The sequence below is a fragment of the Hibiscus syriacus genome, unplaced genomic scaffold (genome assembly GCF_006381635.1).
Source record: "Hibiscus syriacus cultivar Baekdansim isolate YM2019G1 unplaced genomic scaffold, ASM638163v2 tig00117034_pilon, whole genome shotgun sequence".
Lineage (NCBI taxonomy): Eukaryota > Viridiplantae > Streptophyta > Magnoliopsida > Malvales > Malvaceae > Hibiscus > Hibiscus syriacus.
This window is the reverse complement of record NW_024063533.1, coordinates 3,585,214-3,600,041: the sequence shown is the minus strand read 5'-3', so window position 1 is coordinate 3,600,041 and position 14,828 is coordinate 3,585,214. Positions and strand designations below refer to the sequence as shown.

General features: G+C 37.1%; 1 protein-coding gene and 1 pseudogene across 1 annotated transcript; one reads left to right on the top strand and one right to left on the bottom strand.

Annotated features, from left to right (window-relative positions):
- The first annotated feature begins 3,047 nt into the window (after positions 1-3,047).
- Positions 3,048-12,189, top strand: LOC120196905 (annotated as a pseudogene).
- A 539-nt stretch (positions 12,190-12,728) lies between these two features.
- LOC120196716 (GDSL esterase/lipase At5g55050-like) lies at positions 12,729-14,462 on the bottom strand. Its single transcript, XM_039198457.1, has 5 exons — positions 14,193-14,462; positions 13,973-14,105; positions 13,410-13,659; positions 13,039-13,303; positions 12,729-12,952 (listed from the first exon to the last, which is right to left on the bottom strand). The coding sequence occupies exons 1-5, from the start codon at positions 14,425-14,427 to the stop codon at positions 12,738-12,740; spliced, it is 1,098 nt and encodes a 365-aa protein (XP_039054388.1). The 5' UTR covers positions 14,428-14,462; the 3' UTR covers positions 12,729-12,737.
- Between the last annotated feature and the right edge of the window lie 366 nt (positions 14,463-14,828).

Genomic DNA, 14,828 nt, shown 5'->3' with positions numbered 1-14,828 from the left:
AGGCTTGAAATGCTTAAACTTGAGGTTTGATGCTTTCTCTTTGATTCTCTCTTGATTCTAGTTGCTTGATGTTTCTTGTTTTTGATCAATGGCTTCTAAACTTGTTTAAATACTCCTTGAATCAATTCTGAACGTTGGTGATAATTAGTGGAGTCAATAGAGCCGTTATTGTGTGAAAATAATTAATTTTCTGGGTGGGAGCGTCTCATGCATCGATGCATGACCATCATGCATCGGTGCATCAGTGTAAAATTTCAAATATTTTGACCGTTAGACTCCTAGTGCATCGGTGCACTAAGAGTGCATCGATGCATGAAGTGCATTCGATGTTTGAAAAATAGCCTGGTGCATCGATGCATGGATTGTGCATCGATGCATCAAATGCATTCGATGTTTTAATTAAATCAGAGTGCATCGATGCATGGAGAGTGCATCGGTGCATGGAATGCATTCGATGTTTCAATTTATTCATTGATGCATCGATGCATGGTATTGATGCATCGGTACATGCCTTTGAAAAATTGATTTAAGGCTTGATTTTGGTTCAAAATACTTTGTGAAAATTGTTTCAAAAATAGTTTAAGTACAAATCACAATTTTACACATTTAGTAAGGATTAAAATTGATCTTCAAAGACTTGGAGTAATAATTTGATATTCGATAAATTGAATCGAATATAAATTGTAAAATCATTTGTAAAAATCTTAAAATTCATTTAACTTAATTTGTTATATCGAAATATCAAAAATGTTTTGAACAATACCCCAACCTATTTAGCTTCAAAACCATCACAAAACATTCTAGCTTTCTTCCAATACTAGAGAATTTAGAGAGTTTCTTGAGAGTTGTTTTCTCTTTTTTATCAAGAGAGAATTATCATTGTCTTCTCCTTGGTAGATCGAGAGAAGTTATAATTCTTATTTTCTCATAGTGAAATTCTTCTACCGTTGCTCGTGGTTTTTACCCTATATTATTTAGGGGTTTTCCACGTAAATTTTGTGTCTCTTTTATCTTCAATTTTATTTTCTCAAATTATCAGTTGCGATTTTGCTCTATCCGATAGCCGTCTTCCGTAACAAACAGAACGTGAATGAAGCTGACGGACCACATTAGCCGCATCACTTTCGACGATTACATTTTCATAGTGCAATTCTATGGCAAGGCGGAGACCGGAAGTGATTGTCAGCGCTTCAACGATGCTGGCATCAAGAACAAACGACACGGGCATGGCATGACCATCAACCACGAGATCGTGTGCATCACGATCTTAATTATCAACAACAAATATATCCTATAAACATAGTTACTCGAACTTAGAATTTTAAAGAAGAATAATACTATTGAGACTACCCAATAAATTCTATAAATAATGTTAAACATTCTTAAAAAAATATATAAAAATAAATAAAAAATACATAATATCATTTAAATATTATTTTTCCACCACAATTTATCATATAATCATCTTTATTCCTAATTGTATTATGGTTTAATTGTTAATAAAGAATATTTCTTTATTTGTTTTGAATAATTTCTACCTAAGAGAAGGAGAAGAGAAACTTTATTCCTAATGGATATTAGACTCACAATTTAAGGGAGAAAAGAAGTATCATCTCAGAGCTTTTAACCATCTACTCTAAAAATTGTTGACAAAAAATTCCTCTTTTAACAATAATAATAATGAATAATATATGTGATCAAAATTATGAATATATATACACGTGAAAATTATGTAGCGTTCAATGTGCTGAAAAATTAAAAAAGTTATTTATCAAATTAATTATTTTTAATGTTTAATATTGTGACATTTATTGAGTGGCTTCGAGCAGTTGTATTTACAATATATATGCGTTTCAATTATGAATATAAAAATAATATGATATAATTTAATATAATTATAATTTTATTTAAAATGTTTTTTTAATGTTAATCTAATTATAGTTTGAAAAAAATGTAGAACATTTTTTTTTCTCTTCTTTTATTACCGTCTTTAGTCTTTTTGTTCTTCATCTTTGTGATCAGCACTAGTATTAGTCTTGGTATTAGTTGTCGACCGTCGATATTCATTACTTTTCATTTACTTTATTATAGCGTATATTTGTTTTTTTTATTCTTAATAATTCTTTCTTTTTGTTGCGTATTCTTCTGCCTTTATGACACGTTTTTTTCAGCCTGTATGACACGTTTTCAGTTGTTTGGCCGTTGTTTTTGTTTATTTTTCCAGGGTTAGATTTGACATCGCCACAACTGATCAAAATGACACTTATTTGTTATTTTGATGATCTTCCCTGCTTTGGACCTTCAGATTGAATTTAGATATGCGATGTGTGTTCGTGGATAGTATTTTCACATCGCTCAATTCTGATTTGCGGTATGTCAGTGATATTTCAATAGTTTTATTCTCTTTTATGATTCGTTTGGTGATGCAGTCAGATCTATTCATATTTATCTCTTGTTCGAGTTTATTTGGTTAGATTTTTTAACCTTTTCTTTGTATCGTCATTGTGTGATCTTAAGTGATTAGTTTATCTGGTTTGGTTGTAAACCTTCATTGTAATTTAAATATTTTTTTATTTTTAGTAAATTTAACGATTTCTATAAAAAATATATTTTAAAAAATAAATACTATTTTTATCAATTTAATTTTTTTAAAATTAATTTTTTATACATATTATAAATTATAGATAATAATTACACGTAATTTTGAATAATAAAAATTATTTTGTATGAACTAAAATATTTTAATAGCTCGAAAATTTATGTTTTGAGGTTATAAATTTAAGTGGAATATACGTAATGATTGAAAATCTTTTGAATAGACGTTACTTATAATTTTTTTATTAATAAAAAAAATTTTAGGCTTGTGCTTAGGTTCGGAAATGCTTTGGCGCGGTCTCCCAACCTCAAAGCAGAGCAAACCTAACTGCCTTTGGTTGGGTGGAGGGGCAGTTTTGACCTTATACAAAACCTGTTGCATTGAATTCGACCATAGTCAGCTAGGGCAGAGCAGCTTGTCTATAAATAAGACCTCAGGGGCTCTTGATTGTTCTGTTTTGAGAGTTTCTCTCTCGTTCTCTAGTCTTCCATTTATCAATTTAGACGAGGAGGAAGAATTCCAAAAAAAAAAAAAAAAACTGATAACAGAAATCAGTTTTTAGTTATAATAAACGTTTACTAACTGAGAGAGAGAATCTAGGTTCGTATCTTTACTAAATCGCCTCGCCATGGACTTGCGATTCCCTTACTCTCCGGCGGACGTCGCCAAGGTTCGGGTGGTCCAGTTCGGCATCCTCAGCCCTGACGAAATTGTAAATTTCAATTTCTCAACTTCATTTTTTCTCTTTTCCTCTTGTTCTTTGCAGTCTTTTTGGTTGCCAAGAAATCATAGGAACAAAAGAAACAAAAACAGAAGAAAAGTCTAGAACCTTTGTACTGAACAAGATGAACTGATGAAGTTGCTGCCACGTTTTCTATTTCCCTCTTTACTCGAGCTTGTTGGATTAGGGAATTATGGTTTCCTTAGTTTTTGCAGCGGCAAATGTCAGTGGTGCAGATTGAGCACAGTGAAACGACTGAGAGAGGGAAACCCAAAGTTGGAGGTTAAAGTGACCCGCGGCTGGGAACAATTGATAGGAAATTGAAGTGTGAAACATGTACGGCCAACATGGCTGAGTGTCCGGGGCATTTTGGGCACTTGGAGCTTGCCAAGCCTATGTTCCATATCGGGTTTATGAAGACTGTGCTAAGTATAATGAGATGTGTCTGCTTCAATTGCTCTAAGATTCTCGCTGATGAGGTACTTACTACCTTGCTTGATTAGGTTGTTTTCTTACTTGAATTCAAGCTAAAAGTACTTTTAGTTGGTTAACAGATTTCTGTAATTTTTGGATACACAACACGTTTGAAGTAACGATCGTGCTGTTTGATTTGAGATTTTGAAAAATGTTTAATTTTTGAGTTGGAAAATTTACCGTTGGATTGGATGGAAAGTGATATCCAGAGATAATCTTCCACTTATTTTTTTAAAAATAATTTTATTTTTTTATTTTTTAATGACAATTGTGTTGGATTATGGATATAGTTTCCCTTAAAGATGGATTATGAATATAGTTTCCCTTAAAGATGGATTATGAATATAGTTTCCCTTAATGATGGATTATGAATATAGTTCACCTTAAAGGTGGACTTTACCATGTTTCCATATTTTGTTATAATATATTGTTGCACTGGGTTACCATGTTCCCCCTATATTTACTCTTCAGTTTGTGTTAGAATCTTCAGAGTGAATATACCTGGTCAGTGGTCTCATGATGCCATTCTCTAATTTTTAGTGTTGTTTTTACAGGATGATCATAAATTTAAGCAAGCATTGAAGATAAAGAATCCAAAGAACAGGCTAAAAAAGCTCTTAGATGCCTGTAAGAATAAAACTAAATGTGAGGGTGGTGATGAAATCGATGTCCAAGGTCAAGATACGGAGGAGCCAGTAAAAAAGACCCGTGGTGGCTGTGGTGCTCAGCAACCAAAGCTGACTATTGATGGTATGAAGATGATTGCAGAGTACAAGGCTCAAAGGAAGAAAAATGATGATCAGGAACAGCTTCCTGAACCTGTGGAAAGAAAACAGACTCTTACAGCTGAAAGGATATCTAGTTCTCCATTTGTCTTGATTACTAATATTAATATTATGATTATCGCTTTATTTAATCTTTCCTCTATAGATATCATATCTGTGCTCTATTATGTTTTCTAGGTTCTTAGTGTCTTAAAGAGGATAAGTGACGAGGATTGTCAGCTACTAGGTTTAAATCCCAAGTATGCTCGTCCAGATTGGATGATCCTTCAAGTACTTCCAATACCCTCACCTCCTGTTAGACCTTCTGTAATGATGGACACTTCCTCTAGGAGTGAGGCAAGCTCTTTTATCTTGCTTTTTATATTAAGGTCTTTGAAGTTAATTCCATTTACAAATGAACAAGATCAAATATGAACCTCATGTTTTCTGAATCCAGGATGACTTAACACATGCATTGGCTATGATCATTCGGCACAATGAGAACTTGAGGAGGCAGGAGAGAAATGGTTCACCTGCACATATCATATCTGAATTTGCATAGTTGTTACAATTTCATGTTGCTACATATTTTGACAATGAATTACCTGGACTGCCAAGGGTACCCTTTACTTGCTCGCTATTTGAAGTCGTGTATTGTTGAGATATACTCATCTGTACAGAGGTGTTAATGAACTTAACATTTATCTTTGTTGTGCAGGCTACCCAGAGATCTGGGAGGCCTATTAAATCTATTTGTAGTAGGCTTAAGGCAAAAGAGGGCCGGATTAGAGGTAACTTGATGGGAAAAAGGGTCGACTTTTCAGCTCGAACAGTGATTACACCAGATCCAAATATCAACATTGATGAACTTGGAGTACCTTGGAGTATTGCTTTAAATCTCACATATCCTGAAACTGTGACTCCATATAACATTGAAAGGCAAGTAGCTTCTTAGATTTGTTAATGTTCTTGCTCATTTGGCCAAGTCTTAGGAGCATAGCTATCTTTGAAACAGGCTGAAAGAACTTGTTTAATATGGCCCTCATCCTCCACCTGGAAAGACTGGTGCTAAGTACATCATAAGAGATGATGGACAAAGGCTTGATCTTCTTTACTTAAAGAAAAGCAGTGATCATCACCTCGACCTTGGTTACAAGGCATGTTTCTTTTTCTGACAGGCTTTTAACAGATATCGCTTTATTGTTCCCCGTGGATAACAATCCCAATTGTGGATGCAGGTGGAGCGGCATTTAAATGACGGAGATTTTGTCCTTTTCAACCGTCAACCTAGTCTTCATAAAATGTCAATCATGGGCCATAGAATCAGGATTATGCCATACTCAACATTTCGTCTAAATCTCTCTGTTACTTCACCATACAATGCTGATTTTGATGGTGATGAAATGAATATGCATGTTCCTCAATCATTTGAGACAAGAGCTGAGGTATTGGAACTCATGATGGTGCCTAAGTGCATTGTGTCCCCTCAATCAAATAGGCCTGTTATGGGGATCGTACAGGATACGCTTTTAGGATGCCGTAAAATCACCAAGAGGGATACCTTCATAGAAAAGGCGAGGGAGATGACAGTCACATTAATCTAATATGACTAGTTTAATGCTAAACATTTCTGTAGTTGTGATGTGAGTCTATTTTGTATGGGGTTTTGCAGGATGTTTTCATGAATATATTAATGTGGTGGGAAGACTTTGATGGAAGGTTCCGGCACCTGCAATCTTAAAGCCACGGCCACTTTGGACTGGAAAGCAGGTTTTTAATCTTATCATACCAAAACAGATAAATCTACTAAGAACTTCGGCATGGCATTCAGAAAGTGAGACTGGGTTTATCATCCCTGGCCCCTGGGGATACTCAAGTTTGAATAGAAAACGGGGAGGTGCTATCTGGCACTCTTTGCAAGAAGACACTTGGAACATCTTCCGGAAGTCTGATACACGTTATTTGGTATATATTTAGTTGCTTGTTGGTTTTAGGAGAACTATCTCATTGCAACAGTTTGATAATAGGTTTTGGATGTGTTATCAGATTTTCCTTTTATATATGATTTCTGTGAAGCCTAATGCCTTTCATACACTACGATTGAGAACATTTTACTGTTAAATCACTTTTCCTCTTGATTGGGTGAAATATGGGTTCTCTCCGATACATGCATTTGGCTTTGTCCTTAATCCCATTAATATTTTAAATTGTCATATTCCTTTATATGGAAGAGGTTGGTCAAGATGCAGCCAGAAAATTTTTGGGACATACACAATGGCTTGTCAATTATTGGCTGCTGCAGAATGCCTTTAGTATTGGTATTGGAGATACTATTGCTGATGCAGCAACAATGGAAAAAATTAATGAAACCATTTCTAAAGCCAAAGAGGATGTGAAACAGCTCATTGTTTAAGCGCAAAACAAGGATTTAGAGCCTGAACCTGGAAGAACGATGATGGAATCCTTTGAAAACAAAGTTAACCAGGTACTCGAAGTCAAATTTTCTCAAGCTATCTTTCATTTTGGCATCTTTCTGTTGCAGGGTATAATATGATTTGTTTCTTCAGGTGTTGAGTAAAGCTCGTGATGATGCCGGGAACAGTGCACAGAAAAGTTTGTCAGAAAGCAATAACCTCAAGGCAGTGGTTACTGCAGGATCGAAGGGAAGTTTCGTTAACATATCCCAAATGACAGCTTCTGTCGGTCAGCAGAATGTTGAGGGAAAGCGAATCCCATTTGGGTTCATAGACCGTACTCTGCCCCATTTTACCAAGTATGATTATGGCCCTGAAAGTCGTGGCTTTGTGGAGAACTCATACCTGCGTGGGTTGACCCCACAAAAGTTCTTTTTTCATGCCATGGGTGGTAGAGAAGGTCTCATAGATACCGGCATACCGCTGTTAAGACTTCTGAGACTGGGTACATACAAAGGCGACTTGTGAAGGCAATGGAGGATATTATGGTAAAATATGATGGAACTGTGACGAACTCATTGGGGGATGATATTCAATTTCTCTATGGTGAAGATGGAATGGACGCTGTATGGATAGAATCTCATAAGCTGGACTCTTTGAAGATGAAGAAATCAGAATTTGATAGGGTCTTCAGATATAACATAGATGATGAAAGTTGGAACCCAATTTCTTATATGTTACCGGAACATATTGAAGTTTTGAGAACCATCCAAGAACTGCGTGATGTGTTTGATGCTGAAGTAAATAAACTTGAAGCTGATAGATACCAGCTTGGAACAGAGATTGCAGTCACAGGCGACAGTCATTGGCCCTTGCCTGTTAACTTGAAGAGGCTTATCTGGAATGCCCAGAAGACTTTTAAAGTTGACTTTCGAAGGGTGTCAGATCTGCATCCAGTGGAAATTGTAGATTCTGTTGATAAGCTCCAGGAAAGGTTAAAGGTTGTTCCGGGTTCAGATCCTCTGAGCGTGGAAGCCCAGAAGAATGCTACCCTTTTCTTTTTCATTTTGCTTCGCTGTACTTTGGCTAGTAAAAGGGTGTTACAGGAATATAGATTGACGAAAGAAGCATTTGAGTGGGTTATTGGTGAAATAGAGTCACGATTCTTGCAGTCTTTAGTGGCATCTGGTGAGATGATAGGTTGTGTTGCTGCTCAATCAGTTGGTGAGCCTGCTACTCAAATGACTCTTAATACCTTTCACTATGCTGGTGTGAGTGGAAAGAATGTTACACTTGGTGTCCCCAGGTTGAGGGAAATTATTAATGTAGCCAAGAAAATCAAAACACCCTCTCTTTCGGTCTACCTCTCTCCTGAAACTAGTAAGACTAAGGAGAGGGCCAAGAATGTCCAGTGTGCTTTAGAATATACTACTCTTCGGAGTGTTACTCATGCTACTGAAGTATGGTATGATCCGGATCCAATGAGCACAATTATTGAGGATCTCCCCTTGGCTGCTTCGAATAGAGCTGAATCGTGAGATGATGGTTGATAAGAAGTTGAGCATGGCTGACATAGCTGAGAAGATTAACCTGGACTTTGATGATGATCTGACTTGCATATTCAATGATGACAATGCAGAGAAGTTGATCCTACTTATCCGCATCATGAATGATGAGGCCCCAAAGGGTGAGTTGAATGATGAGTCTGCTGAGGATGATGTGTTCCTGAAGAAGATTGAAAGTAACATCCTGACAGAAATGGCCCTTCGAGGTATCCCAGACATCAACAAGTACAACAAGCAATCATTTGATTGAAGTTATTGAAGTTCTTGGAATTGAAGCAGTTCGTCGGTCCTTGTTGGATGAATTGCGGGTTGTGATATCGTTTGATGGGTCTTATGTGAATTATCGGCATCTAGCTATCCTCTGTGATACAATGACGTATCGTGGCCACTTAATGGCCATCACCCGTCATGGTATCAATCGCAATGATACAGGGCCTATGATGAGGTGCTCATTTGAAGAAACTGTAGATATTCTCCTCGATGCTGCTGTTTATGCCGAGTCAGATTATTTGAGGGGCGTGACAGAGAATATAATGTTGGGTCAGCTTGCACCAGTTGGTACGGGAGAATGTACCTTGTATCTCAATGATGAGATGTTGAAGAATGCTATTGAACTTCAGCTACCTAGTTACATTGAAGGTGTGGAATTTAGCGTGACGCTTGCTCGTTCTCCAGTGTCTGGAACTCCTTATCATGACGGCATGATGTCTCCAAATTACTTGCTGAGCCCAAATCTCCGTCTCTCACCCGTTTCAGATGCTCAGTTCTCACCTTATGTTGGTGGGATGGCATTCTCCCCTACGTCATCCCCTGGTTACAGCCCATCATCTCCAGGATACAGTCCTTCATCACCTGGCTACAGTCCTACCTCCCCTGGTTACAGCCCCACCTCTCCTGGGTACAGCCCCACGTCACCTACTTACAGTCCTGGCTCACCAGGATTCTGTCCGACAAGTCCAGCCTACTCTCCTACAAGCCCTTCTTATTCTCCAACCTCACCAAGCTACAGCCCTACATCTCCAAGTTACAGTCCTACTTCTCCAAGTTATAGCCCCACATCCCCGAGCTACAGCCCCACTTCACCCGTATATAGCCCAACTTCACCTGCATATAGCCCAAGTTCACCTGCATATAGCCCAACTTCACCTGCGTATAGCCCCACTTCTCCATCATACAGCCCAACATCACCATCGTACAGCCCAACATCTCCTTCATACAGCCTAACCTCACCCTCCTATAGCCCCACATCGCCATCATACAGCCTTACTTCACCTGCTTATAGTCCAACCTCTCCAAGTTATAGCCCCACATCACCAAGCTATAGCCCTACCTCTCCAAGTTACAACCCGCAGTCAGCCAAGTACAGTCCATCTCTGGCATACTCACCAAGTAGTCCAAGGTTGTCTCCTTCCAGTCCCTACAGTCCAACATCACCTAACTAGCGGTGTTCATTCGGTTAAAACGGTGGCCGACCGAACCGAAATACCCTTAATCGAATTAACTGAATTTTTTTTTTTTAACCGTTAACTGAACCGATTTTTTTTATGAAAATATTAACCGAACCAAATAAATTTCGGTTAATTTAGTTAATTTTTGAATTAACCGAAATCTTTTAGAATTTTCAAATTTAAAAAACAGTTTATAATATCTAATTAATTTGATTCAAATATTATATTAAAATAAGATATTTGTATCTATCAATTTAGTTAAAAAAATCATCAAATTTAAAATTCTACAAAATAAATCAAAACAAAGTGCAGAACTGGAAGCATAATTTTCCAGTTTACTGACCTGCTTTCATTAGTTACAAATAAAATATACATGGAACCAGCAACCCATCATTTTCCAGTTTACTGACCTGCTTTCATTCGGTGCTTATATGTAGCAGAGGCATGGAATCAGACATTTTCGGATAGACAAATATATTTGTGATCATAGTAACTAAGAATTTACAACAATACAATGCCAAACCAAATTTGGTCCCAACTAACTTAAAGTACACACTTTTTAAAAGAGATCTTGTAGTTAAATGAAGCTTTTTACAAGGGTTCAAAGTGTATATAACACTGTTAACCTCTAAATGCAGTAATGCACAAGTAAATCACTTCCTACCATATAACATGAGTGGGAAATAACATTGAACTGTAAATGACAACAATTATCTTTACTATCTAATAGTTACATTCATCACTCCAATTAGTTCATGAATTACATGCAGTTCGAAACTTTCCCAGAAATATCAACGAATTAACACCTATAGCCATGAAAAGGAAAAATAAATCCAAAACGTGTCCGAAATAAAGGGAAACAGAAACCTTTAGAGTCAAATTTAACCATCAAACCACCATATTTCCAAATACATTTCCAGATGGAAATATAATTTATTTATTTGTAAGTGCAAGGAACAACCACCTATATGCAATTAAACACTATTAATCCCATCAATAGAAGCAAGAGAGGCTAAACTTCTGATTTCTATTTAAATCGTGCTAACATACAGTCATCTAGCCGAGACCTGAGAAATATAGAAATACCAGACCAGAGTTTGTTTAACGAGGAAAAGATTAACAAACCTGGATCTTGCAACAACGAGATAACTACAGAAAACTATGCTGAGAGAGAAGAGAAGCCAATTGAAAGGGTTAATCGACAGATTGAGAGGTTTCCAGAGGTAGAACGGGATTACTGGTGAGATGAGATTGAAAGGATTAAGCGTTTTTGCCGTTTAGGTTTGGGTTATTTTACATTTAGTTTTCAGATTATTTTAATTAATTAAAATTGATTTGGGTTTGAAATGGGTTGAGAGTTGGTTGGGGCATTGGGCCGGCTGAGTTATATAATTATATATTTATTTATATTTAAAGGTTTATTCGGTTAATTAACCGATTTCGAACCGAATTAACCGTTAATCGAATATCAAAAAAATTGTTAACCGTTCCCCGATCGAATTAATTCGGTGACCGACCGAATTAACCGAATTAATTTGATTCGATCGGTTAATTCGGTTAAAACCGAATTTTGAACACTCTACACCTAATAGGTAAGACATGGTAGACTAAATCACTTTCTGTATTTCTGTTGATGCTCAGGTGGTGCCACTGTTACAAAAGTTTATTATTCCCTGTTCTCCTTGGTTTCTATGAATTTATATTTTTGCGTATATTTTGTGCTTGTGACTTTGTTTTTGATGAATTTGATTTTTTCGGTTCGGCTTGCAGTCACCATCGTACTCATCAACTTCACCATCTTAGTCCCCGACAAGTCCAACATACAGTCCTAGCAGGTGACTTTTTATCTTCAAGTTGTGATATTTTCATATCAAACTAATGGTTGTTACCGATTTCTGTTAGTACCATATTTGTTGTAAAACCATTTAATAATCTGTTTGTTGTTTTATTTCTCTGAAACCAGCCCATACAATTCTGGAGTGAGTCCAGAATACAGCCCAAGTTCACCACAGTACAGGTAAGCAGACCGGGCGTTGAATTTAAATTTTTGCTCCTTTTTATTTTATTTATATTTAAATGTTGTGTGCAGTCCTAGTGCTGGGTACTCTCCTAGTGCCCCTGGATATTCACCATCATCAACCGGTCAGTACACGCCAAGCAACAAGGATGGTGATAGAAACAATAAAGATGAGAGGAGTAAACGCTAAGGCAATGCCATTCCTAAAAAGGGTTGGCTTGATCTTAAACTCTGAAATTGTTGCAACTTTTAAAATTCCAGTAAAATGATCCTGAATTCATATCTGACCTTGCAGGCAAAGATAATTGTAGCAGTTTTCTATTGTGAAAGAAGTTAGTGTAACAATGTTGTATGTTGTATGTTGTATGTTGTATCTGATAGAATTACTGTATTACCAATACGGACATCATATATAATTCATGGAATGGGTGAGATTGTGAAACAATCAACCTTGTGTTGTATCTGTTAGTAAAACATTGAAAAGACCAGCTTGGACATTTTAATGTTTTCTAATTTAAATTTGATTGAGTGAAAATTGGGCCAATCGAAGGTAAAAAAATGGGGTTATTACAAAATACATTATTATTAAAGTTGAAAAGGTAGAAAACATGTAGGGTGTAAGCGCAAACAGCTCTATACTTATTTGATTCGCATGCTTGGATTGGACTACTCTGTCATCCCAAATATCTTTGTTTGTGTGTGTGGGTGTTGTGGTGATGGGGGGGGGGGAGATGGCTCCTAAATGCTAACCCCCAACAACTGACTGAAATTCATGGGAGCCACAAGCCATTCCGATGCACCAAATAGAGTCAGGGCTGCCAACTCCGAAGCTCTTTGTGTCGGATGAAACCTGTCCCAAAACAAATACTCGTCGCGATTCGAGCAAACGCTGGCCGTTTGATTGCATTGGTAAGTCCCATTTCCGCAGCAAGCTGATGAAATATCCTTGAAACCTGAATCACAAGAGGTGCGACTTAGGTGATAAAATGTACGTTACTCATGTTACAAAGGTGTTCCGAAAGAGGAAATGATTGGTTACCAAAGGCGAACATATCTTCCATCATAGTGTCGGTCATCAAATACGTATTCGCCAGTGAATACTGTATGTCCTGAACTTGGGAGCTAAACTTCTCTAGTAAGGCCACCGCCTCCGTATAGAACGCCAGCGCAAACTGCTGAGCCGGTAAAAAGCAGCTGTCTTTATGATATATTGGAGTACTGAAAACAGCTCGAGCAAATGGGGTGCACCCGATTGGTGGAACCGTTAAGATACCGAATGTTCGGGCGCCCAGCTCGTATAGAGTCTGAATGGTTGAATGAACCACAATGGATGGTAATAATGAGCAATGATGATGTACTAGTTTACAAGGAATGATTTTAGGGCAATGAAGGGCAAAAATCGCGTCGAACCTTTAGATGATTTTCGTATGTGGATACCAATGTGGCGTTGAACTCCGGTATGGTCATCGATGGTGGTACGGTGATGTTAAGCAGGTACTCGAAGATGTCATTGCTTCCAATACTTATAAGAAAGAATGCTTTGGAAAGAATGGCATCAGTTTGTGCATCACTGCCCGTCATGTTTGTGATGTTTGAACGAACGGTTGAGAATTGTTGGATCTGCTCCTCCAAAGATATGACCCTTTTCTGCACGGTGGATCTAAATATTAAAAAACGAGATATAAATTTTTTATATGGATATGTAATTTTTTATTTCCCATAACACACTGAAGTAACTAACATTATTATCAATTTTGGTGTTTAAAGGGTCAATTATATGAAATTATCATATGTATTAAACTTGTCAATTATGGCTTTAACTCAACCCGATCAGCTTGAATTCGAACATGATACAATTTGATTACACTATAAAACTCGAGTTTCAAAACATAATGACCCGAATCTAAAATGATTTAAATCCGAATTAATTGTAGGTAGTACTATGGAATGTTGAGAAGACGCTCACGTAGTGCCCAGTAGTGTTCAAAATACCGGATCCACCGGAGGCAAAGTTAGCTCCGTTGAGTATATTCTTCTTGAAAGTCGACATATTCTGGACAAGACGAAGAAAAGGTGGCGGACTCCTCTTTAGACCCATCAGCATCACTAAAACCAAAAAAAATTGTCATCAACAATTAACATGCATAAAGGAAAACAGATGAAATTAATTAATATGTTGGATGTAGTTTTGACCTATTTCATCAGCAGTGTTAAGGCCATTGCTGAACCTCCCCGTCGGCTCCGAGTAAGGGAAATCGATACCGTTGAAAGCGACATCCGCCCTTGCTTGGCACTCGGGTATTAAGTCATTAGTGCCGACGTCAAGAGTCGAATCCCCAAAGATGTAGACGGCTGGTGGTGGTGCTGCCAAAGATACTGCAAGTGACAGAAAAACAACCAGGAGCCGTGAAATACAACTCTTTGCCATGAGACAGCTGCTGTTGAGCCAAAATCAAAGCTTTATTAGTTTTCGATTTTGCCTACTCTTATAGAAGTTGAGTCGAGAATTTATAAATGTTGAACGTAATATGTGAACAAACAAGTAAAGCTAAGGGTGTCATTGCTCCAACCTGTAAAGACAGTGATCACCATTCACCAAGGCGGTAAATCCCGAGTAAAATGAATCTTCAAGCTGCAAGTAGAATAATTCCGAATCGAATAATCCTTCATTTGATGAAAAATACAACCAAAATGACATTTATTAGGGTATATATTTTTTATAAAAATAGGCGCCGTTCCATTACCATAAAGAAATACAAAATTAGGAATATTACAACAAAACTAGGTCTAATTTTGGCACCAGTTCCTCTATTATGCTGAAATTGGGAT